General features: G+C 41.9%; 1 protein-coding gene across 2 annotated transcripts; it reads right to left on the bottom strand.

Moving 5' to 3' along the window:
* Window positions 1-2,344: 2,344 nt before the first annotated feature.
* Window positions 2,345-23,681, bottom strand: CD37 (CD37 molecule). Of its 2 annotated transcripts, none has more exons than XM_014053305.2 (9): window positions 23,391-23,681; window positions 18,852-18,927; window positions 18,607-18,679; window positions 15,849-15,973; window positions 14,514-14,588; window positions 11,939-12,040; window positions 10,477-10,662; window positions 7,974-8,057; window positions 2,345-3,899 (listed from the first exon to the last, which is right to left on the bottom strand). In XM_014053305.2, the coding sequence occupies exons 2-9, from the start codon at window positions 18,915-18,917 to the stop codon at window positions 3,822-3,824; spliced, it is 789 nt and encodes a 262-aa protein (XP_013908780.1). In that variant the 5' UTR covers window positions 18,918-18,927; window positions 23,391-23,681; the 3' UTR covers window positions 2,345-3,821. The 2 variants fall into 2 exon arrangements, with proteins under 2 accessions (XP_013908780.1, XP_013908781.2); XM_014053306.2 differs by lacking the exon at window positions 23,391-23,681 and adding an exon at window positions 20,591-21,007.
* Window positions 23,682-25,581: the final 1,900 nt, after the last annotated feature.

Raw genomic sequence — 25,581 nt, 5'->3', positions numbered from 1 at the left:
CCAGCATATAATTATGAGGGTTTTAACATTTGGAAGTCATGTGATTGCCATTTGCGATCTTCCTAGCTGGTTTCCAACAAGCAAAATCAATAGGGGAAGACAGATTCACTTAAATGACAATTCACTTAACAGCCATGGCCAATGTATGTATGTATGTATGTATGTATGTATGTATGTATGTATGTATGTATGTATGATTGGATGTCACTCATTTAACAACCATCTTGCTTAGCAAAATTTTTGACTCCATTGTCTAATTTCTCCTTTGCTGCCTAGGAGTTTTAAGACTCATGTTTCAAAAGTAGAAAACAATTCACACTGTAGGAAGGTATTACCTTGCAAAACTCAGGGTTCATTTACACAGTGAGCATGAGATCATTTAGTCAGCTCTGTATCTTTGAAATACAGGTGGGAGGCATTTTAATATTGCTCATATGAGTAATTAAAGTTCAGCAAGAGCATTAACAATTGGAAACAGATAAAGTGGTCTTCTAAACCCTCTTTCTCTTGTCTTCTGCTACCTTAGTTTTATATCTAAGGAAGCATTTAAAAAAAAAAAAGCCGTCCAAATTTTGGAGAATGAATGAAATCAGAATTACCACCTTGTTCTATTCCACACATAGCAATAGCAATAGCAGTAGACTTATATACCGCTTCATAGGCCTATCAGGCCTCTCTAAGCGGTTTACAGAGAGTCAGCATATTGCCCCCAACAATCTGGGTCCTCATTTTACCCACCTCGGAAGGATGGAAGGCTGAGTCAACCCTGAGCCGGTGAGATTTGAACCGCTGACCTGCTGATCTAGCAGTAGCCTGCAGTGCTGCTTTTTAACCACTGCGCCACCTTGGCTCCTAATCCTACCCTTAAATGAAACAAAAATATAAAAGTAAACTGAGCTTTGTTATATGTTCAATCTGAAGCCTTATCTGGCTAAATGTATGTTCGTGATTATCATCTTTTTGGCATTCATAGGTGCTTCTTCCTCTTTGGTAGGAAAGGGGGACCATATACAGGTAATTCTCAACTTACAATTTTATTTAGTGACTAGTTGAAGTTACAACAGCACTGAAAAAAGTGAATTATGACCATTTTTCACACGACCGTTGTAGCATTGCCATGGTCATGTGATCAAAATTTGGGTGCTGGACAATTGGTTCATATTAATGACAATGTCCTGGGGTCATGCAATCACCTTTTGCAACATTCTGTCAAGCCAAGTGCGGAAGCCAGATTCATTTAAGAGGTCTGTTACATCTCAGGAGGCTCCTTCATTACTCCAAACCAGCCAATTGACATTGAGTGATCAACTGGAATAAGGGACGTAGCTTAGAATTGACCAGGAGCCAAGCCTTTTATTCTGCTTACTCGCTCTTGGCTGTTGTATAAGGGATCCTATCAATAGTAAGGTAAGGGTAAAGGCTCCCCTCGCACACAAGTGCTAGTCGTTCCTGACTTTAAGGAGTAGTGCTCATCTCCATTTCAAAGCCGAAGAGCCATCGCTGTCTGAAGATGTCTCCGTGATCATGTGGCCAGCATGACTAAACGCCAAAGGTGCACAGAACGCTGTTACCTTCCCACCAAAGGTGGTTCCTATTTTTCTACTTGCATTTTTACATGCTTCTGAACTGCTAGGTTGACAGAAGCTAGGACAAGTAATGGGACCTCGCTCTCTTATGTGGCGCTAGGGATTTGAACCACCAAACTGCCGATCTTTCTGATCGACAAGCTCAGTGTCTTAGCCACTGAGCCACTGTGTTTCTCTTATCAATAGTACATCTATTGTTTTGGAGAAATAGCTAAAAAAACCTTCCCAAATTCCACTGAAGATGTTACCTAGCCTGGTAATGAAATATTTGGAAACCATCCCACAAAGCTCGGAGAACGAACCTTCACCCTCGCTACAGATATTCGTCACCATCGCAAATACAGGTATTCCTCAACTTATGTCCACAATTGAGCCCAAAATTTATGCTGTTAAGTGAAACATTGAGTTTTCCCCAGTTTACGACTTTTCCTGCCACATGTGTTAAGTGAATCACTGCAGTTGTTAAATTAGTAACATGCTCTCTAAGTGAATCTGGCTTCCCCGCTGATTTTGCTTGTTAGAAGATGATGATCACATGACCTGGGACGCTGCAACCATCATAAAGGTGAGTCAGTTGTCAAGCATCTGAATGTAAATCATGTGATCAATGCAACAATTGCAAGTGTGAAAAATGGTCAATTAATTTTTTTCAGTGTCATTTTAATTTTGAACAGTCACTACATGAACTGAAGTCGAGAACTACCTGTATTTAGCTAAAAGCTATTTTACATCCAAGTTCAAAGAATCAAACACAACCATTTATGGATAATTTTTATTTACAAAATAGAAATTTTTAAAGGCCTAACTCTGCAAAGAACAAACCACAGTAAGCTGAGAAAGAGGGTGAAATTGTATAGGTACCTCATTTCACCTGCATCCCCTTCCTCAAAATATTTCCCCTTTTACATTTCTGTTTTAAACATCCAAGCTGAATATATAAATACCACAAAAAAGCAAAGAAAAAAGAGGGGGGGAGGTTTCTCATCCGCCCTGAACAGAGTTATAAGTGTGCAAGGCGCAACAGAAAACCATGTCAAATTTTTGAGGTTCAAAAATAAGGTGTCCTCTTTGTTTACACCTGCTGGGGCAGTAAAGAGGCACTATCCAAAAATCCACAGAAGTGTTAATGGCTATGTCAATGCATTCCCAATGCAAACGGACCTCTTCATTCCATACCAGGTATATCCTGCCTCTTAACTAGCTAATGGAGTCATAAGCTCCAAAGGTTTGTAGATTCAGTGCTGTGGAACTTGTCATTCAACATTCCTTACCATTATCTGTAAAGGCTGGGACAATTAGGAGCCACCAGCGAAAAATATCAGATGGATTTCAGGTTCTTCATGCCATTTATCCAACAAGAGAAAAAGGCTGGTGATGGAAGAGTTTAATCCAAACATAAGGGAGAAATGCAGCCTTCTTAACTGAGCTGTTTTCAACATAGATTAATTCAACCAAATAAAGACAAGATTGTGGTATAAAAGACTACTAAAGTACATGCCAAGAGTAGCATAGAACATACAACTTTGAGGTTTGGTTATATCCTACATATGGTTGAGAATGCTTGAAGTCTGGATGAATAGATCATACCTCAATGGTAGCAGGAATGATTAACAAAAAAACCTCTTGGTCCAATCAGGTGGGTCAACACCACTGTTAATTCACAGCCTGAATTGTTGACTAAATAAGATGCTGCAAATTTCACTTTTTTTAAAAAAGTAACTTTTTTAGCTTTAGGTCTAAAGTAGCTATATCAAAGGATTTGGGGGAGTGTTGAATGTATAATATGTATATGCTTTTAAAAAATACTTTTTCTCAGGTTGAATTGCAATAATTGATTTATGGTTAAATAGTTCTTCTCATGCAAAAATACATCAGGGCTTGGCTGTTAAAATCTGTGCATTCCAGGACAATGCAATATAAAAAGAACTCATATCTTATTGTAGGGATTTACTGAAAAGCCAAAAGCCGATACGGCTATAATTTTTGGAGGACATCTTTAGCTAAGCGAAGATAAAAAACCTGTTTCATAGTACTCTGTTTTCTTATTGGTTGCTCTAATTCTTGAAAGTTTCATCTCAGTTTCCAAGACTGGATTACTTAGGACAAGAAAGTTAGGTAGTAAACTTGCTGATCACAACCACAGCCCTAAAATATACTGTTTTAAAACCCTGGTTTAATGTCTAAATAAGACACAATACCGTTCTTCAATGCCATTTCCCAAAAAAGTTTCTTTGCCTAGGAATAACGAGCAAGCTTGTCATAGTTGGGGCCAATGGTTCTACACAGAAACATCGATACCATCATGAGGAAGAGCTGTGGGGGAAAAAAGAGATTTTAGTGTAAGAAACAGCAATCAGATCTATCATAAGAAAAGCTGAACTCCATGTTTGGGATAGTTTGTAAAGCAACTTAAAAATAAGATTATTAAGATTTTTTATTTGATCCCATGTCCTTTAAATGTGTTAACCTTCAACCTCCAGTATTTCTGCTTGAGATTCCTGGCTGTTGGGAATCCAGTGCACTGGGAAGGTTGGATACTGAGATGGCCCCTTCATGACTTGTGGACTTCAATTCCCAGAATTCTTGAGCCAGCCAGAAGCTGAAGCCCACAGGTTGTAAAGAAGCCATAGTTGCCCCATTCCTCGTCTACACTTAAGCCCTGAAATTACAACTCATGAGTATAGTAGCTATCTCTGAATCCTTATTGAACCCAACCAGGTGTCTTTCATGTGTACTGAACTACAATCCCCATTATCCTTGAAGCCCTTTCCCTTATCTAGGTGCTCTCCAGACACCATTGCTCCATAAGCAATGATCAGGCTGACTGTGGAATTCTTGAAATATAATCCATCATAGGGAAAGTAAATACACAAGATGGAAAGAAGCTACGAAGATCAGAATGGCTCATAGAATATATCCTGCTGAAAGGAAGGAAGATGTCTATCACTACTTAAAAAGGGGCCTTTGCCCTGTAGCATCTTACGGGTTTGTTTGTTTTTGTTCTCTGCTACATTTGCCCTCTCCAATTCTCCTTATTGGTGCTCATGCAGCCCTTGCAGTTCTTGGGGCCCCTGACATGATATTTTGGCTCCAGGGGAGCCAGCAAACCTCTTTTTGCAACAGCACAAGATGCAAGCAAGACATTAACCTGCAAAGCAGGAACGAGGTGGGGAAAACGAAGCATGGTGGACATTGACACATTTCTACTAAAGGAACGTTCAGGCCTGACAATGCCCTGGAATGAATTACCTTGCCAAAACTCCAGGTAGCTGTCCCTGTGCAGCAGGTATGTGAAACAATTTAAGTGATTATAAAAAGGAAAAGAGGTTTGCAATAGTGGCGAATATCTGGAGTTCAGGGGTAGGATGAGGGTGAAGGTTCGTTCTCCAAACTTGTGGGAGAACAATCTTAAGCTCTACCCACACTGACACCAAACGGCATCAGTTCAATTGGAGCAACACACAAACCGGCCATGCTACTACCCACCACGCTTATGAGTTCTTTGAAGCCTGACACTCCACAAGCAATTTCATCAACAGACACATGGACCTATAACCAGCCTACGAAATCCAAATCAACCGCACAGCCAACCAGAGACAGCATCGACCCTCAACCAACCCATGCAAGCCTCCCCACCAGTTCACCTCCCAATGACATTGACCTGAGGTAACCTCCCCATCACAAGGCACGTCAAAAGTCTCTCACTGATGACTCAAACCTGACCCACACAAGACCCTCACTTGACACACCCATACCTGACCCATTACAAGACTACAGAAAGCTCTTATAAACAGAAGAACACTGACAATGACATCTCCTAAACTCTGCTGATGTTACCTAGTCTGGTAATGAAACATTCAGAAACCAACCCACAAACTCGGAGAACGAACTTCCACTCTCATGGAAAAAGGTTTCAGAAACGAGGGAGAATTAAGGACAAACATAACCCATGCATCATGCATCACTTTGGGAAGCAAATCAACACTTCACCTCTTCAGACATGCCCAGACCTATGCCAATAACAGGGTGTTGTAGATGTTGAGAAACACAGCTGGCATACGCATATACCCAGCAGTCAGCATATCAAAAGCACACTGGGAAAGTTTTAGGTGTTTTGGCTGCAACCACAGGCAGGGCTTAGCCCAAAAGGCCCAAAGATGACAAGCTGTTCTTGAATGGCATTCAATGTGCAGACAGGAAGAATAATGAAAGAAGCCGAATTCGTTATGGGGACATTGAAAAAGAACTGTAAGCATCTGATTTCTAAATTTAGATCCGCATCAGAAAGTAGATTAAATTCATGGGTTCTTCAAATCAATGAAATTCTCATTGGGGAGTACCAGAGAAACAACCGATTCCCAGAAAGATAATTGCCACACATGCTCACAGAGAAAGCTATTTGTTGCCTCCTCTAGTTGTGTTGGACTACATTGGCTATCATCTTCAGCAACCATTCACTGTACTGGCTTGGAGTGATGGGAATTGTTATCTCTTGTTTGTGCGAGAGTTCAAGGCAGCTCCGCACATGGTCTCCTTTTATGTTAATGAACAACCATTCTCTAAGTTTGGGCTGAAAGAGTGAATGTCCCAACATTAGTCAATAAACTACACAGTTGGAATAAACTTAATAGCAATAGCACTTATATACTGCTTCACGGTGCTTTACAGCCCTCTCTCAGCTATTTACAGAGTCCGCATATTCCTCCCACAATGTGGGACCTCATTTTACCGACCTCGGAAGCATGGAAGGCTGAGTCAACCTTGAGCAGGTCAAGATTGAACCCTGGCAGTCAGCAGAATGAGCCTGCAATACTACATGCTAACCACTGCGCCATCACGGCTCCCATGTCTTTCTGGCATAAATCATACTTCTAAAATTACTACACTATTCTGCATTATAATCCAGCAAATGTGAAGAACGCTAGATGGAAGAAACTGCCTAGATCAGGGGTGTCAAACTGGATTTCTTTGAGGGCCGGCTCAGCATTGCGGTTCTCTTCTGTGGGTCGGCTGGGTTGGGTGTGGGGGAAGACGGGGCGGATGCCTCCTGCAGCACCCTGCCAGTCAAAACAGGGCATGGGTGGGTGGGTGTGCAGAAACACCCCCCCACACACACACACACTGTTTTGGCTGCTAGAGGCACCGTGGGCTGGCCCTTTGCTATTTCCATTCTGGCCCCGCGGGCCAGTTTTAAGCACTTCACTGGCCAGATCTTGAGTGTGACACCCCTGGCCTAGGTGAATTCACAAGGATTCATATGGGATTTCTCATAGCCCAGGTCTTGCTCAGCATCTTCCTTGCAAATACTCAAGCATGGCACCATGCCATTTGGGGATGACAGCAGCTTCCACCCAAGAAAAATCAGTATTCCCTGCACTGCACTCATGAATTACACAGGTCACAGGACATGCACAGAGAAAAAAATAACACATCCTTCCCAACACAGGAAGACACAAATAACAAGGCATGGCAGAAAGCTGGAAACATCTATGCACTCCCTTTAGCCACCTGTTATGGATCTCCTGGGGGCCACCACTATGCAGGTCCTTGTGTTCTAATGCAGTGACCAGCAACATGCACAGCAGCTGCAGTAACTACAAGAAAGATCCAGGGTGGAGAAATAAAGACCTTGATTCTTTATCATGTAATGCAGTGGTCTCCAACCTTGGCAACTTTAAGACCTGTGGACTTCAACTCCCAGAGTTCCTCAGCCAGCAAAGCTGGCTGAGGAACTCTGGGAGTTGAAGTCCACAGGTCTTAAAGTTGCCAAGGTTGGAGACCACTGATGTAATGCACTCACAATCAAGCACATATAAACATTTCTGGTGTCTACCAGCAATGCCTACTGCTCCAAATGAGTAGACTGGTAGGGACAACACTGGGAAATACATGATTTGAATGATGGCACTGACAGCAGAAATATAATGGCATTTTAACTGGGCAGAAGGGGTCATTCCATCATCAAACAGCTAACTACCCAAGGAGCTATGACCATTGGACTCTTTAAAAAAAATTAGATCTCAAATACTCAAAACTGAATGCCATGAAACAGCATTAAATACTTAAAATATTTAGCTTAATATTCCAGAGGATGAAGTGGCTGTATGTGAGAAACTGTAAGTGAGTTTCTGCCTACAAGACCCAATTGTACTTCAGTGCTACATACCTAGATATAAATTGGGGTTGATGGGAAAAAATATTGTGATTATTACAAAATGTCTTTGGACAGTCCTGAAAATAAACACCACACAAAGTGTCTAAACTGAATATAAACTGAATGATTTTGTAATGATTTGGGGAATGTCTCAATATTTGCCCCTCCCTGTATTATTTCAGCACCACTGGTAGAAATGTAGCTGTACCCAGTTGTCATTCAGGAGCGCTTACCTCTAGGAGAGCAATCCCAAGGCAGATCCCTACAATGCTGATGATGTTATTGTTCAGCCAGGTTTGGACACTCTCCCTGCAGCCCTGAAAATGGACAAAGGTAGATTAAAAAGGAGCATCACATGGAATTCCAAGTCAGATCAACTACAAGGCAATCTCACTCACTCCCACATTGCAAGCCCATCAGATACAGCCAAAACACAAACCAAAAAATATATCAGAAAAGAACCTTCCACCTTTGTTTTCTGCACTCTGGCCTTAACCTTGCCTTTTCTAGTCCTTTCCTTTTAAGAACCTGGCTTACTAACGTTCGGAAACACCCATGGCACCGTCCTTCTCCATATCAGGGAGTCCCACAAATTACTTTTGCAATGCATGAATACCTATTTCCTTTCATCACTCTCATACCGACTGGTGGCTCCTTTAAAGGACTCAGCAGAAAGAGGCTGAAATCAATACTTCTATGGCTAAGGGCCTACATATTTACAAGACCAACTTGCCCGAGTAGCTTGTGTCCATCCAAACAGATTGAGTGGAGATTCACTCCAAGCCCTTTCCCTTAAGGAGGTTGTTTACAAAGCCCAAGATGCAGACTGCTCTCTGTTGCAGCCATTCGTCTTTGGAATAACCTAACCCGGAGATCGGATTAGCTCCATCCTGTTATGGGTTAGGGGAGCTGTAAGATTTGGCTGTCATTATAAAGTAGAACACCCCCCTCCCTATTCTGGGCTGTGTCTAGGTACTTTGTCCTCAGTAGTCTTGTTTCTTTTCAAATAACTTTATAATCACGTGCAACTGCCTCCCATTTTATTATACCATTTTTGTAAACAAGCATGCTACTCAGAAATAAATACTTCCATCAAAAGGATGCACCAATTGTGGCCCCCAAAATAGTGTGTAATCCTCTTCCGTACAACTGCTTTTTGCAAATAGGTTAATGGTTGGAAAAAGTAAGACTAGGCGCAACGGTACTGTGATGTGGAAATCAATGCATGAAAAAAAGTGGATAAGACAAGGGTGGGGTGGGTGGAATCTTCTTTTCCTTCTGAACGTTCCCATTTTCTGCTACAATCAAATCAATCACCTGCCTAGAAAGTGCCAAATTGGGCAAAAGCTGTTACGATGTTCCAGAAATTACTAAAAACCTGGATGTTCACCAGGGCTTTGGGAGAGGACGGTTGGAAGCATCTTTTAATTTAGCTTAGTTTTGTTCTTCTTGCTTGCCATGTTTTCAAGGTTTATTTGTAAACAAGTCAGTTGACAAGGAGTTTGGCAATCTCAAAATTGGAATCAACAATCAATATGCACCCCGCTTTTTTGGTTGAGGGCCCTACAAGATCTATTAAAATTTCCCTCCAATTGGCATCTTCTAAATGTATTGGAATAAGTTGTTCCATATATTTCCTTCCTATGTATTTCTTTACATAGATTTACCCAATTGTCTCTTAAGTCAGTGGCCCCAACCTTTTGGGCACCAGGGAGAGTTTTTGTCCGTGTACCTGACAGAGCGTAGTTTCGCATGCTACCTAAATCCCATGGATGGAGCTTCGCTTGTTTGCATCGCCAGGTTTCTGGCATGCTATGACCCAGTGCTGGTCCATGGACCAGGGGTTGGGGACCCCTGTCTTAAGTCACCTCTTTCAGAAATTAAACCAGAGAATGAACATGGCAAGCTTAATATTTGTGCACAAACTCTCCCTATTCCCGATGAGCAGGAACTGGCAATCTTTTCAGAGACTGTGTGTTCTGACTTAGGGTTCCGAAGAGATGAATCAAACTCCTTGTCCTGACAAAACTCCTTTTATTAATTTAATGTGGATTCTGCTCATTCACACCCAGCAAAGTCCTTCAAGGGAGAATTTTCAGTTCCAGACTTTATCTGGCTTGGAGCACGAACTAATTGTCTCCTGCAAACTCCACTCCCTTTTGCTGCTCTTGTATTTTCTCTGGGAGGGGCCATTCATCATCCACTTGTGGTCTTACCCCAAGTCGACCCCTGTTTTTTAGCTGATCCCTTTGTCTGGCAACGCTGCACATGCGCACACTGGGAATAGGCTCCAGCTGTTCTTCTGCCTCACTGATGTCTGCCTCTGAAGGCAGCTGATAACTGGCATACGGCCCTGATCCTCTTTCTGCCTCTGACACAGAGCCCTCATCAGAGCCTTCCCCAGATTCCAGGACTGGCCCATATTCCTCTCCAACCTCTTCACTGTCTGAATCTACTGCCAGCTCTGCTGGCCACTAGCAGGTCATAACACTGTCATACAATCACTTGTATACCTCCCTGCCCTCTTTTAAACAATTGCCTAAACATTTTGGATACAAATATTGATGTCATAGAGAATGCTGACATTTCATAACATTTTTCCCTGCAGGATTTGGGTCAAGTTTTTTAAAATTGCTTTATGACAACAGAGAAATACAACTATCACCACAAGTACCCAAAGGAGCTGGACTGCACTGTACACACCTCCAACTGAAGAACAATGTGTGGGCTACTCACTCTATTGTTGATTTGCAACGGTGCCTCTGCTCGGCAAAAGAGGGCCGGCTTGTCAGTTGTTCCGTTGTTGGCTGAGTGCAGAGCAGAGGTGTTTTGACAGGAGCAGGGGTACTCTTTATTTGAGGCATTTCTGACTCTGCTGTTTTCCATCCAGTCCGCCCAGCCTTTCCAGCCGCAGCATTGGAACTAAGGACAAGGGAGGGGATTGAAGACAGTGAGAAAGAGAAGCACAGTCATTGCAACAGAAAAAATACTACTAGAGGAAAAGATCCAGCACAAGGCTGGCCCAACTTTGCTGAAACTAAGCAGATATGAGCATGGACCATGCCTAAACGGGAGACTCCATAAAGTCTCTTATCCAATGTTTCCCAACCTTGACAACTTGAAGTTGTATCAAGTTCAACTCCCAGAACTCTTAAATGATGTCGCTCACTGGCCATTCTGGGAATTGAAGTCCACAGATCTTCAAGTTGCCAAGTTTGAGAAAAACTGCTCTTATCTATGGCAACTTGAGTTCCAATATGGAGGAAAAGCAGGATGTTTATCAATAGCACTTAGACTTATCTATCACTTCACAGTGCTCCACAGCTCTTTCTAAGCAGTGTACAGAGTCAGCATATTGGCCCCAACAGTCTGAGTCCTCGGTTTAATGACCTCAGAAATCTGTAAGCTGACTCAACCTTCAATTGGTGACGAATGAACTCCTGGCAAGTGAGCTGAATTAGCCAGCAATACTACATTTTAACCATTGTGCCACCATGGCATCGCATATATCTGATGGAAGAACCAAGTTCATTCTTAGGTCAACTCTATGGCTCTACTCATCCAACATGACTTTGATTGCATCAATCAACCAGACTTTTTAGAATTCATATATCATGACTTTCAAGCCATAAGGCTGGGCCCAACCCAATAAACTAGGCTGTGATGGTGAACCTATGGCAATCGTGCCCGAAGTGGCACATGGAGCCATGTCACCTGGCACACACATTGCCCGTTCTTCTTCCAGGTTTCTGGTGTGCATGTGCACATGATGATCAGCTGGTCTTCGTGCGTGCGGCAGTGCTGGAAACTGAAAGAGATGGTCTTCCATTTTCCGGTGTGAGCATGTGCGCCTGCCAGCTGATTGCCACATGCCCATGCACACCAGTAACCAAAAGACTAGCTGACTGTTGCACATGTGCACGCCAAAAACTGGAAGTTCATTTCCCGGTGTGCGCATGACCCGTGGGCAGCTCCTCTTCCAGGTTGCAGATCAAGTGAGTGTGCACACATGCTCCCTTTTTGGCATTCAGCGGCAAAAGGTTTCGCCATCACTGCACTAGGCCAAATCTAAACAAACCACCTTATGGCTTAGCACATTATATGAGCCTCTCTGTGAATGGCCAAATATGTCCCCATTGGAATCACATCAATGGAACTAAAGGATGTAAAACTAACATTACTGCTAGAGAGTCCTTACCTGCTCCTGCACAAAATCCCAGCTGTCACCATCTGAAAGGGATGTATTTGTTCCATAGCCTGCAATGATGGTTTTTACACGTCCAGCTACAGTTGAAGTGATCTGCATGTGGGAGGAACAGCAATCTTAAGTAGTGAATGTAGTTTCCCCATTGACTTTGTTTCTTAGAAGGTTGCAAAAGGGAATCACAATAGCAATAGCAATAGCAGTAGACTTATATACCACTTCATAGGCCTTTCAGGCCTCTCTAAGCGGTTTACAGAGAGTCAGCATATTGCCCCCAACAATCTGGGTCCTCATTTTACCCACCTCGGAAGGATGGAAGGCTGAGTCAACCCTGAGCCGGTGAGATTTGAACCGCTGACCTGCTGATCTAGCAGTAGCCTGCAGTGCTGCATTTAACCACTGCGCCACCTTGGCTCTGTCACAAGACCCCCAGGACCCTATAACCATCAAAAATAAGTGTCAATTGCCAAGTGTCTGAATTTTGATCATATAACCATGGGGACACGGTGAGTCAGTGGCTAAGATGCTGAGCTTATCGATCAGAAGGTCAGCGGTTCGAATCCCTAGCACTGTGTAATGGAGTGAGCTCCCATTACTCGTCCCACCTTCTGCCAACCTAGCAATTCGAAAGCACGTAAAAAATGCAAGTTGATGGGAAGGTAACAGCGCTTTTGGGGTGTTATCATTCCGGCCACATGGCCACGGAGATGTCTTTGGACAATGCTGGCTCTTTGGCTTTGAAACGGAGATGAGCACCACCTCCTAGAGTGGGGAACAACTGGCACATATGTGTGAGGGGAACCTTTACCCTTAACCATGGGGATACTGCAATGGTTGTGTGAAAAACAGTCATAAGTTGCTTTGTTCAGTGCCGTTGTAACTTTGAATTGCCATTGTAACTTTGAGTAACTTTGAATAAATGAACTGCAGTAAGTTGAGGACTACCTGTATTTGGAGTAGAACGGGAGATTCTGCCCAAACTCTATTCTCAGTGGACAAAAGTTCAAACAGGATGCAAGGTTTATTTTATTTTTCCAGAGAATCCAGCAGTGAGGAACAGTGATGACAGCAACTGAAAAGCCAAATATTTCCCATCTTCCCAAAAAGGCCAAACAGAGTTGCTGATCACCCGGCTCTTCCAGAAAGCGAGCTAGTTCTCTTACTCGTTGCATCATACAAGACTTTAAGCCCAACCCTTAATTACTTTTGTTAAGGCAGCAAACCAATTATTAAAGGCATCAACGTACAGTATGCATGCTTGTGAAAGGAGTTTAAAGAACCCAAAGCCTGCAAATAGAATGGGAGAGGGATGCTGCTAACTTTGGCTAGATTACAGCATAAACTGGAAGAAAAAGTGTGGCAGAACTTTTTGTGATTTGGCAAAAAAAAAAAAAAAAGCATTCATAATTTACAAACATCACACTTACTCCTGGACAAGGTCTACATATCTTTTCTCTCATTCTTTTATATGCCCTGCCGTACGTCTTCTCTTATGCCCCCACCCCCACCCCCATCTGTGGATCGCAAGCATTAAAGACACAGAAATTATGGGTCTCAAATTGACTCTTCTCTTTCACAGGCCCTAGTCATTTCTCCCCTACCATGGGGTTTTTTTTGGGGGGGGGGTTGGTTCTGGGAAGAGGAAGAGAGAAAGGGAAAAATGAAAAAGAGAAAGGGTTTGGTCTAGATCACGGGTGTCGTAGCGTTATGTTGCTGTCACATGATGTTTCACATTTCCCCCCCCCCCCTTCGCAGAATTGGGGTGGCCGTGGCCTGAACATGACCCATTCGGCCCGCGGACTGCCAGTTTGACACCCCTGGTCTAGATGGTGCAAGATGTTGGAACACAATATTCTGTTTCACATCATGTTGCAGGACTACATCATTTTTCCCCCCATAGAAGTTCATGGAAAACAAGGATATGTAAGTAGGGAGCTAGTCTAGAAATGCCTTTCTCTCCAGATGCTTTTTTTTACAAATCTCTTCTGCCCAGCAAACCGTTTGTTTGTTTGTGACTTAAGATCTAGATCAGTGTTTCTCAACCTTGGCAACTTGAAGATGTCTGGACTTCAAGTCCCAGAATTCCCCAGCCAGCATTCGCTGGCTGGGGAATTCTGGGACTTGAAGTCCAGACATCTTCAAGTTGCCAAGGTTGAGAAACACTGATCTAGAGCAACAGTCCCCAACCTTTATGGGTTTACGGACCAGTGATTGCAGTTGGGCGTGGGGGAAGAGAGGATGGTTCTGCATACACACTCACTGCTTGCATGGCCCAGTTTTGATTAGGCCGTGGACTGGGGATTGGGGACTCCTGATCTAGAGGACATTAGATTCCCTTGCACATGTGGGACCATTGTTTATGCCAAGAACCATTTAGAAATCAAGAGGCATGATCCTGGGGAAGGCTGTTATCCAATATGTAAACCAGATCAAAGACTACCAATAACATTAAAAAAAAAAAAGGAATGAGAAGCAGGGGGGAAAGTTATCCAGGTAGAAAGAGGCATTGTTGAAATAGGATTATGGTGATCATGTTATGAGAAATCCTCTGATTTATTACACTGCTTACCGTGTTGCTGTGTGTTTGTATCAAGATTGCAATGATGACTTGACTAACAAACAGGAGCAGTAGGAAGGCAAAGTACTATTGATGGAGACAGAAAAGGCCAGCAAAATCAGTCAACATCACCATGGCATCAATTATTCATCCATCCATTCATTCATTCATTCATTCATTCATTCATTCATTATTATTATTAGCCATTCATTATATCATATTATTAGCCAATCACATAAACATTTCTTCAAGATTCTTACAAACAAGCATGCTAAATTTATTTTTAATCTGCATTCTTGCCTATACTCAATAAATATTATTAAAATAGAGTCACATGCTATACCAGACCTCCAAGTAATCAATATTTTAAAAATCTACCGGTCACCATTAAAAACTGAGAACCACTGCCATAAACTTTGCAAAGGCACCTGCGCTAAATCACACAATACCAAATATATAACTACAAAGGAAAAATATGACAGAGCGTAATTACCTTTCTGTATTTCCCCCTACAAAGGCCTCTTGGGAAATTACCACATCATGCACTATACAGGTTTCTCCTTCCTTTTTTCTGTTGTGTTATTAAAAAGTACACAACCGGATTTCTACCTCTGTCTTGAGGGATCACCTGAGCCATTAATTAACTAGAATGCTGTGCCATCATTTTATCAGCATAATATATCAGTGCTATATTAAATATGAAATATCCATACACAGTATTCATGAATTCTCCCTGCAATTGAATGACATATAAATCTCATCACAATTATACCTACCCTCCAAAAAAAGTATTTCAGCCTTTTCAGTTGTTTTATACAATAATGTTTCCAACAGAATAGAATTTTTGTAGCTCAGGATTGAAAGTAGGGTCCTTGTTGCTCTCTGATCTTGGCAGTTTTCTTGCAGACCTTTCAATACCAAACTAGGTAACATCATCAATATTAATCATTGCTGAAGTTACTTATTTTGCCAATGAAATATTTGTAAGAAAACAACCATGCTCAGAGAGCACTAAGGACCCCTCGGTAATGATTCTTCGCAATCGTTCAATTGCATAGAATTCTTCACTTTCATACTGCTACACTGTCTTAGTCTTTAGATGCAGTTTCCATCATCCCAAAACTTCAGAAGGTTTTTGTCTTCCTGAAAAGATCAACAAAATCTTTCAAAATCTGTTCCATTTGGTAAAGTGTTTACAATGCATTTTTTAAGGTTTAATTTAAGGGGAGCATCATTTGGGATACAGGAGCAACATGATGCTCCCACCTGATTGAACCCAATAAATGTTATTTCCCTTTCTCAGAGAGTACCAGAATCGAGGCCCACTGCTTATACGCGGCTACTTACAAGTCCTAGCATACACTTGACTTCCTTGAGAGAGCCCAAACATCCAAGAAATCCCAAAAACATTGTTAGGATGCCCACACCAGAGAAAACATACGACCATATCTTGAGAGCGTAATATGAGGACCCTGTGAAGAAAGGAATTAACAGATCAGAACAATCAAGAACTGAAATGATACAAATGATAGGAAAAAAAATCTGTAATAATAATAAGCAGCCTCTCTTCTTTTCTTAGGGATGCGGTGGCTCAGTGGCTAAGATGCTGAAAGGTTGGCAGTTCAGCAATTCAAATCCCTAGCGCCGCGTAACAGAACGAGCTCCCGTTACTTGTCCCAGTTTCTGCCAATCTAGCAGTTTGAAAGCATGTAAAAATGCAAGTAGAAAAATAGGAACCACCTTTGGTGGGAAGGTACCACTGTTCTGTGCGCCTTCAGCATTTAATCATGCTGGCCACATGATCACGGAGACATCTTCGGACAGCGCTGGCTCTTTGTCTTAGAAACGGAGATGAGCACCGTCCCCTAGAGTCGGGAACGACTAGCACATATATGTGTGAGGGGAACCTTTACCGTTATTCTTTTGGATTGGATTGGATTTATTACATTTATATGCCGCCCTTTTCCCCGAAGGGGACTCAGGGCAGCTCACAATTCAGTCAGGGAAGGGGGTACAGACAGGGGATAAAAAAACGAACATAACAACACACAATTAAAACACACAACAACCATACCATTTGAGGAAGGGGGCAAAAGCTCTTTAGCCCCAGGCCTGTCAGAACAGCCAGGTTTTAAGGGCTTTGCGGAAGGCCTGGAGGGTGGTGAGGGTTCGAATCTCCACGGGGAGTTCATTCCAGAGGGTCGGAGCAGCCACAGAGAAGGCTCTCCTCCGGGTAGTCGCCAGTCGGCATTGGCCGGCGGATGGAATTCGGAGGAGGCCTAATCTGTGGGATCTGATCGGTCTATTGGAGGTAATTGGCAGCAGGCGGTCTCTCTTTTCTTATTCCTCAATTGACAGAAATGTTTGGAAGAACCAAGCCTGCTTCACTGGCCTATGTACAAAGAAGTATCAGCCTTTTGAAAGAGAGCTAATTACAACCATTCATTTAGTAACCATTCAACCTCTAAATGGCATTGAAAATATGATTTAAAACTGATCCTTGTACTTACAACTGCTGCAGTGTCGCAACAGCCATGTGATTGTAATTCAGGTGCTGGGCAACCGGCATGTATTCACAACTGTTGCACCATCCTGCCACTTATGAAAAGCAATGTCAATTGGGAAGCTGGCCAGGACAGTCAGATCTCACTTAACAAACATGATAGTTAATAGAAAAAGACTTGGAAAAATTTGTTGGAACTTTGATGTTGATATACTGTATGTTGACAACAGCAAGACTACTTTAGGCACAGAAATGGAAGGGCACTTTGATCCCCACAACGGATGAAAAATCGATGGGAGTTAACAGGGACAGCTAAATTGACTGCTTTCATTAAAGAAAAAAATCACAATTACTTTTGTTTCTAGTTGGAAACTGCTTCTGGACTCTGAGCTTGAGGTGGGGGAAAATAAAATTCTGATTTTGGATTTTACCAGTTAGATAGATTTGTTGTTATAGAAATGATTGGCTTATACTATTACCATATGTAAAAGTAAAAAGTTGAGGTTTGACGCTATTAACTTATTTTACTGCACCAAGGGGAGTTAGAAATCAACACCTTTTCTTTCTTCTTCCCCCTTTCCCATCTCTTTTCCCTTTCCTTCTCCCTCCCCTATTTTCCGAACATTTTCCTTTGAGTTTTTGTATTTTGTATTATAAACTAATACAAAGAAACAAGGATGATAGTTGTCTTAATGATGATGGCAAAAAAGGTTGTAAAGGTGTGGTCACATGACTTAATAATGAATTTTTCCAATTATGATCCTAAGTTCTCTACAGTATTTAGAAAAGGAAGCCCCTCTCCGAGGGAGATAGACAGTTAAGAAATATGAAATATAAATAAGTAAATAAAGGTGAAGGAATTCACAATGCAATGTTATTGGGAAGTAAAGGTGTGGCCTTTATGAAAACCTGTTTTCAACTTCCCCTTAGTTCAAGGCTCTCGTAGAGTCTGGATACTGTACTTAGTACAGTACTAAGTGGAAGAACAGATTTGCTGGGTGATAAGGTAAAGGTTCCCCGCGCACATATGTGCTAGTTGTTCCCAACTCTAGGGGGCGGTGCTCATCTCCATCTCAAAGCCAAAGAGCCAGCGCTATCTGAAGATGTCTCCATGGTCATGTGGCCGGTATGACAAAACGCACGGAGCGCTATTACCTTCCCTCTAAAGTGGTCACTATTTTTCTACTTGCATTTTTACATGCTTTTGAACTGCTAGATTGGCAGAAGCTGAGACAAGTAACAGGAACTCACTCTGTTACACGGCACTATGGATTCGAACTGCCAAACTGCTGACCTTTCTGATTGACAAACTCAGTGTTTTAACCACTGAGCCATCATGTCCCCTCTTGCTGGGTGATACATTGTGCAAAACCACGTTTATTTTCTTTAATTTTGGTTTACCCCTATGCATGAATGTAGCCATTATACGTAGTTTTTAAATCATGCTTACATAGTTCCTATTATGTGAAAACTAGGCTGTTACGGTTTGCATAATTTTTAAAAATGGATAGATGTCCTAAGTGCAAAAAGGTTTGGAAACACTGGTTCAGCACAAGGTTCAAATTCAATTATGTAAAGTGGGAATGAGCCTCTGCAACTTACCAAGTGTAGAAGCAAAATTATTTTGATCAAAAAGTATCCATAAGCCAAAGCTGAAGACCAGACTTCCAAGAATCTGAAGAAAAGGAAAATAGATTTTTGATTTCATTTTTATTTCTAAAGTATATATCTCTGTACTAGCCATTTTTTTCCTCTTTTCCCATCCTGCATAAGCACAGCTTCATAACTAGCTGCAAATAATAATTCTCTAACCGGCTATCCAACTGGCTCTCAGCCACAGTACTCACAAAAAAGAAAACGTTGAAGAGGAAGAGGAAGTATTTTGTAACACTGAGGCATCCTTTGTGAGACATTATCTTCTTCCTGTTGGAAGGGAAAAAAACATGGTGGTTTTTTTATTCTACTTCTGCCATTCCCTTTCTAGGCCCCATCTACATCAATATAGGTGATATCCAGACCATCCTCTGAGGGACTTTTTAAAAGAAAAAGGAACGATTCTAAAAATGGGAGCCTCGTGCTTTACAGATAGTCCTTGACTTATGACCACAATTGAGCCTAAAATGTATGTTGCTAGGTGAAACGTTAAATGAATTTTGCCTTATTTTACGATCTTTCTTGTCATAGTTAAGTGAATCACTGCAATCTGTTAGGTGAATCTTGTGTTTGCTTGTCAGTACCCTGTTTCCCTGAAAATAAGACCTCCCTGGATAATAAGCCCAATTGGACTTTTGAGCACATGTGCTAAAATAAGCCCTCCCCCCAAAAATAAGCCCTCCCTGAAAATATTGCAACAAAGCAGCAGTCATGAGGTGACACGCTCGCTGCCTCTTCCACCTCAAAATTAATAAGACTTCCCCAAAAATAAGGCCAAGTGCTTATTTCAGGGGTCAAAAGAAAATTAAAGCCTGTCTTATTGTTGGGAAAATATGATAGGTCACAAGAGGTGATAACCTTAGGACACTGCAGCCATCATAAATAGGAGTCAGTTGCCAAATTTTGGCAATTTTGATCATATCACCATGAAGATGCTGCAAGAGTCGTAAGTGTGAAAAACAGTCAGAAGTCACTTTTTTCAGTGCCATTGTAACTTTGAATGGTCACTAAATGAACTGTTATAAGTAAAGGACTACCTATATTGTGACCTCAAAATTTGCAGGGTGAGGTCACAGCAATGGCCCACTTGGTTCCAGAAAACTAGAAACTATTCCAGAAATCATTTGAAAAAGGTAAGAAAACATTATTCACTGACAAGGATGACACGGTTTGTTGATAATAACAATGACAGTTGCCAGCTGTTTCCAAATGATTAACAGGCCCCACCCTTAAGTTAAATTTTTGAAGTTTTTTTAAGGAGACATGGCAGCTGTATCTCTGAATACAGCTTAAGGTTCAGCAATGACAGAACATGTCTGTACATGAATGTTTTTCAAATTTGGCAACTTTAACCTGTCTGGACTTAACCCTAACCCTAACTCCCAAAATTCCTCAACGATACAAAATCTTAAAATTGCCAGATTTAAGAAATACGGTGGTATATCTAGTTGCTACTGAAGAGCATATATCGTTTTTCCTTCTTCCGATCATTCCAGTATCTAGATGGTCAGGAGCATCTACAGAGTTGGTCAATACCAGCCAAGAAGATAATAGCAACTGATCCAAACCCACCCCTTTTTTATATACATTGTACATGTGATAGATATTGATTTATTTTATTTTATTTTATTTGTCTTGTATGCCGCCCACTCCCGAAGGACTCCGGGTGGCTCACAATAGACAAGGGAAAGGGGGAAAACTAGACAAAGACAACACTTTAAAAACAAAACCGCAACATTCACAATTTCCGTGGGGCTGGATATTTCACAGGCCCCCCAGCCAGTTGGAGAAGCCAGGACTTGGTGGCTTTGCGGAAGGCCGGATCTTGACAGGGAGATCATTCCAGAGGGCTGGAGCTGCAACAGAGAAGGCTCTCCCCCGGGGGGTTGCCAGCCGACATTGGCTGGCAGATGGAATCCGGAGGAGACCTAACCTGTGAGATCTAATCGGTCTGAGGGAGGTAATCGGCAGGAGACGGTCTCTCAGGTACCCAGGTCCGATGCCATGTAGGGTTTTATAGGTAGCGACCAGCACCTTGAAGCGGATTCGGAGACTAATGGGTAGCCAGTGCAGCTCGTGGAGGATAGGTGTGACGTGGGTATACCTGGGTGCACCCACAATCGCTTGCGCGGCTGCGTTCTGGACTAACTGGAGTCTTCGAACACTCTTCAAGGGCAGCCCCATGCATAAAAAAGAGGAAAGGCTATTACTTTTTGACACAAAAGCATAACCATCCCGAGGATGCCCCTGAAAATTCATCAGAACTGAAACACGAGGCATTGCTCAGCACCTGCATAAAGTCATTTTACGGACATTAAATTATATTTAGAGACATGTCACAGCATTCCTCAGCCAGATATCTTCCAGGCTTGTTGAATTTCAGCTCTCATAATTTTCCATTTTACAGGATAACCCTCGACTTATGACAATTGAGCCCAAATTTATGTTGCTAAGTGAGACATTTATTAAGTGAGTTTTGCCCCATTTTACGACATTCCTTGTCACAGTCATTAACTGAATCACTACAAATGTTAAATTAGGTTGTTAAGTGAATCTGGCTTCCCCATTGATTTTGCTTGTCAAAAGGTTTGCAAAAGGGAATCATGTGACCCTGGAATATTGCAACTGTCATAAATATGAACCAATTGCCAAGCATTTGAATTTTGATCACATGACCATGGGGATGCTGCAACAGTCATAAGTGTGAAAAATGTTCATAAGACACATTTTTCAGTGTCGTTGTAACTTTGAATAGTCACTAAAGGAACTGTTTTAAATCAAGGATTACTTGTGTTAATTTATTAATAAAACTTAATCCACTTTTTCTTCAAGGCTGATTTTACTTCCTTCTTCGGTTTTTCCCTTCTGACATATTAGTATGGTATCCAAGTGATGAGAGCTAGCCTAGAAATGTTCTTGCAACTATATGGTACAGATCTTCCTGTGTTCATCAAGAGGATTTTATACAATAACAACAAACTCTTAATATGTTTCATATGGATGTGCATAAGCATAAGGAGGGGGAAATATCAGAAGCTTGCAGAACTCCACAGTCTATTCAAATACCAAACCAAAAAAGAAACTAAGCTTACTTCATTTTTTAAAAAAAATTGGGAGAAATAAATGCAAACCAATGAGAACTAAACATATTGAGAGTCCGCAATATGGGGGAGATGAGGAGGTAGGAAAAACTGGATGGGAGTTGCTGAAGTAACATCAGGAGAACGCTATTAATCTCATGCCCAGAATTTAAGCTTTAGAAACAGCTAGATAAAAACCAGATGTAGACAAGATATGGTATTTCAGAAAACTAGGGGAACTTTCATCGTAATTTCCTGATAGATTCTATTTCTCTACTACTGAAAAACTTTCATAAGACGTTTCAGAACAAAGCAGAAGAGGAAGTGCTATGTTTCAGAGTGAGTGTGTGTCACAGATTCTCAGAAAGATAAGACTCACTTCCTGGGGTACTGATGTAAGTGATTCTACCCCCCTCCTTCACACAAACTGATGAGGTGCCATTTTAGCTTCCTGGCTGATACACATCTGTCCTATGAGCTAAATAACATATATTTATTCTCGTGCAAGTTGAGCATTTCACAGACTATCCCCATTTTAAGATATCCAATTACACTATTAAATTGTTATTTCCCTTTTTCCGCACATTTCTCCCAAAAGATATGGAATAGATGTACCATGTATTTTTTCAGTTCCTGTGCAGATCCATGTTTCTTTCTTTGCAAGTGTTCACCACAATTATTTCTGTACCGTACTTATACCCTTCATTTTCTAATGTAAAATTTAAGACAGCCCATACTTAGATTCACGGATTCTTTTGACTTCAAGGTGTCTTTTGCCCCACTCATTCACACCCTAATTCACATAAAACATTTCAGATGAGACGATGGTATTCATCATGCAGTGGTGTCACTGGTGTCTCTGCAGTTGGTGCCACTTACATAACTCCACATGGTTACGTTAAGGAGCACCAGAGATTGTGTGTGCCTGCTTGCTGTCCTACATGCTTAGAAGCCACATTTGGACTTTCACACATTAGTTTCACTTTCTTGCAAGCCATCTTACTCGGTACTATTGAAGAACATTTTTCTCTGGGCTGTCCAAATGTGCAAGTACACTAACATAGCTAAAATTCCTTTTTTCCCATTTTGGGTGGTCTCATGTTCTCAATCAGTGGAGCACTGTTTTTCTTGTTCCCATCTTACTCATTCTAAAAAGAATTCACACAACCACCTTTAAACCACTCAACCACGGCATTCATCTGCCCACCACTCACCTCCAGTTTCATGTAACCCTCTACAAAAACTTCCCCACCGTGATGCCAAACAGACTGTAGTTGAACCAACTGAAAAGTCTCTGGGTGGGAAAGGCAGATTCGTTTTATTTAGCTAGCATTAAACCACCATGAATCTATATCCTGGCCTCAAAGATCTCACTAACTCTCCAGTCCTTAAACTCAACAGCCCAAGGCCCCTGTTTCAACACTGGCCTGCCTGCTAAACTCCTCACACACACATATACATTGCATATCCATCCAAACTCAGACCATGGATATGCATGGCTCATAAAGTGATTCACTCCTTTGTAATCAATAGAGACATGGGAGGGGGGAAATCAGCACTTCCTAGACCAGATCTAGGTTAGGTCTTTCTCATCTAACCTAGATCATAGCAGCTTTCTCCTTCCCTACAACCCTCTCGCTCATTTGAACTTACCTTATCGGCCAAACAGGCTTCGCCTCCCGCTTCTGCCACTACTTGTACTATCACAGTACAGATCGTCTTTTTCTTTTTGTCTTCTGATGAGCTAGTTTCAAACTTCATCCATCCTTGCCTCCCTCCCCCCAGGGAGACCCCGCCTCCGTTGGCTTCTCTCGTTTTCCATTGGTTGTAAAAGCAGGGAGGCGTGGCTGGAACATGAATAATTAATAGACTCCAAAGTTCCGCCCGCAGCTTTGGAGTTTCCAGACGGCTTTCTCCGCCCCCGGATTTTTTTTCCCTGCTTAATTGTTAAGGGTTTTCCATTCATTAGGGAAACAACGTTGTTGAATTGGGGGTGGAGGGGGCTGGGGTGGTTTCATGACGTTGATTTCCTGCGCCTTCCACACCTGTGTTTAAAAAAAACTCCAAACAATGTAATACTGTACACGGCCGTCTCCTCATGAGTTGTATGCTTTTAGTAAAGCAATAGAAATAAGATACCAATGGATTCTGTAGAATTTTCCTTCTGGGTGAAACTGATGTAAATATACGCGTCACTGAGAACATTCTGTTGACTACACTTCTCCATGGAAACTGCTAGCTTTGTCAACTTGTTAGTTAGATCACAGCAAACTCTTGTCTCCCCCCCCCCACACACACACACAGTAATTTGGTTAGATTACTTTATGCAGTGTAATCTATATTATAACTTGTGTTGGACCCAGGTAAAGCCATCCAAAAGAACAAGGCAAGTTTCACTTTTTCTTTGTTAACTTGACTAGGTTTTATTTCAGCAGGAATCAAAATTTTGCCGGCAGGTTTGATAATGCAGTACAGGTAGTCCTCGAGTTACGACCGCAACTGAGCCGCAAATTTGTGTTGCTAAGCGAGACATTTGTTAACTGAGCTTTGCGCCGTTTTATGACCTTTCTTGCCAGAGTTGTTAAAGTGGATCACTGCGGCTGTTAAGTGAGTTACACGGTTCTTAAGTGAATCTGGCTTCCCCCTTGACTTTGCTTGTCACAAGGTCGCAAAAGGGAGTCACATGACTCTGGGACGCTGCAACGGTTATAAATGAGTCAGTTTCCAACTGTGATTTGATCACATGACCATGGGCACCATGCAACAGTCAAGTGTGAAAAACAGTCATGAATCGCTTTTTTCCCAGTCACTTAACTTTGAATGGTTACTAACTGAGCTGTTGTAATTTGAGGACTGCCTGTTCTTATTTCCAGAGCTGTGAGGCCTGGGATTAGTGGTTGTTGTTGTTGTTTGGCCTTTAGGTATAAATAGTAATCTGGGGATTAATTGCACTGTTTCTCATGATGGTGTTGGAAGAAATGTCCTTCTGCATTCATTCCAAGTGGGGGAAAAGACACTGGAGACATGGAGGCTGCTTGGAAAGATGGTTTAATGGTGGACAGGATCACATGGCTTCAATCCTGAACAGAAAAGGGGGATCACATGCTTCCAGATGTTGGGTGAAAAAGAAAAAGGGCAGAGATGCTGAAAGTTCCTGGTTTTATGCCCTCTCTGGGCTTTGATCTTGATCTTGTATTCTGATTGGTTGTCAGACTCCCATGGGGCCATGCAGGGGCAACTCTCTAGGCTGTATATTGAGTCCAGGTTTGGTTGAGCATTGCTTCTTCCCAGGTGCCCTGTGGTGAGATGGGTAAAGGCTAATACTATCATGCCTTAATCCCATTACCCTGGAGTTGAAGGGGGAGATCTTTGTTATGTAGAATAGGCTGGTTCAGGCATTTTAATGGCCCATTGACAAAGGTGAGGGCTATTAAGAGTGAGTCTGTTTCCTGCCTAAAAACATATTTCTCCATTTCTGATCCAGAAAAATATAATATTCTGTCTTTTCAATATTTCCCAGGATATTTCATTTTTCTAGGAGAGGTGTTTTTTTTTAACATTGGCTTGGGAATTCTGGGAATTAAAGTCCACAGATTTTAAAAATGGCTGAGGATGAGAAATAACAAATCACAGGCAGTCCCTGACTTACAACAATTCATTTAGTGACTATTCAAAATGAGAACGGCACTGAAAAAATGACTTACAACCATTTTCCACACTTAACGATCATTGCAGCATTCCCACAATTGGTCACACAATCAAAATTTGGAGCTTAATAACTGACTCATATATGATGTTTGCAGTGCCCTGGATTCTTGTGATCCCCTTTTGAGACCCTCTGAGA

This window comes from Thamnophis sirtalis, unplaced genomic scaffold, assembly GCF_051295495.1.
Source record: "Thamnophis sirtalis isolate CommonGarterSnake01/CBP01778 unplaced genomic scaffold, rThaSir2_p1.2 scaffold_4, whole genome shotgun sequence".
NCBI classification, from domain to species: domain Eukaryota; kingdom Metazoa; phylum Chordata; class Lepidosauria; order Squamata; family Natricidae; genus Thamnophis; species Thamnophis sirtalis.
The sequence above is the reverse complement of the archived record's forward strand: the minus strand, read 5'-3'. Positions and strand labels throughout refer to the sequence as shown.

Coding starts and splice junctions, on each gene's coding strand:
- CD37 (XM_014053306.2), bottom strand. CDS start 20,937: ATGCCTCGTGTTTCAGTTCTGATGAATTTTCAGGGGCATCCTCGGGAT. Junction 15,974..18,606: donor TAATTTTGCTTCTACACTTG/GTAAGTTGCAGA, acceptor CTTTCTTCACAG/GGTCCTCATATTACGCTCTC. Junction 3,900..7,973: donor TTGGGATTGCTCTCCTAGAG/GTAAGCGCTCCT, acceptor TTTCCCCCACAG/CTCTTCCTCATGATGGTATC.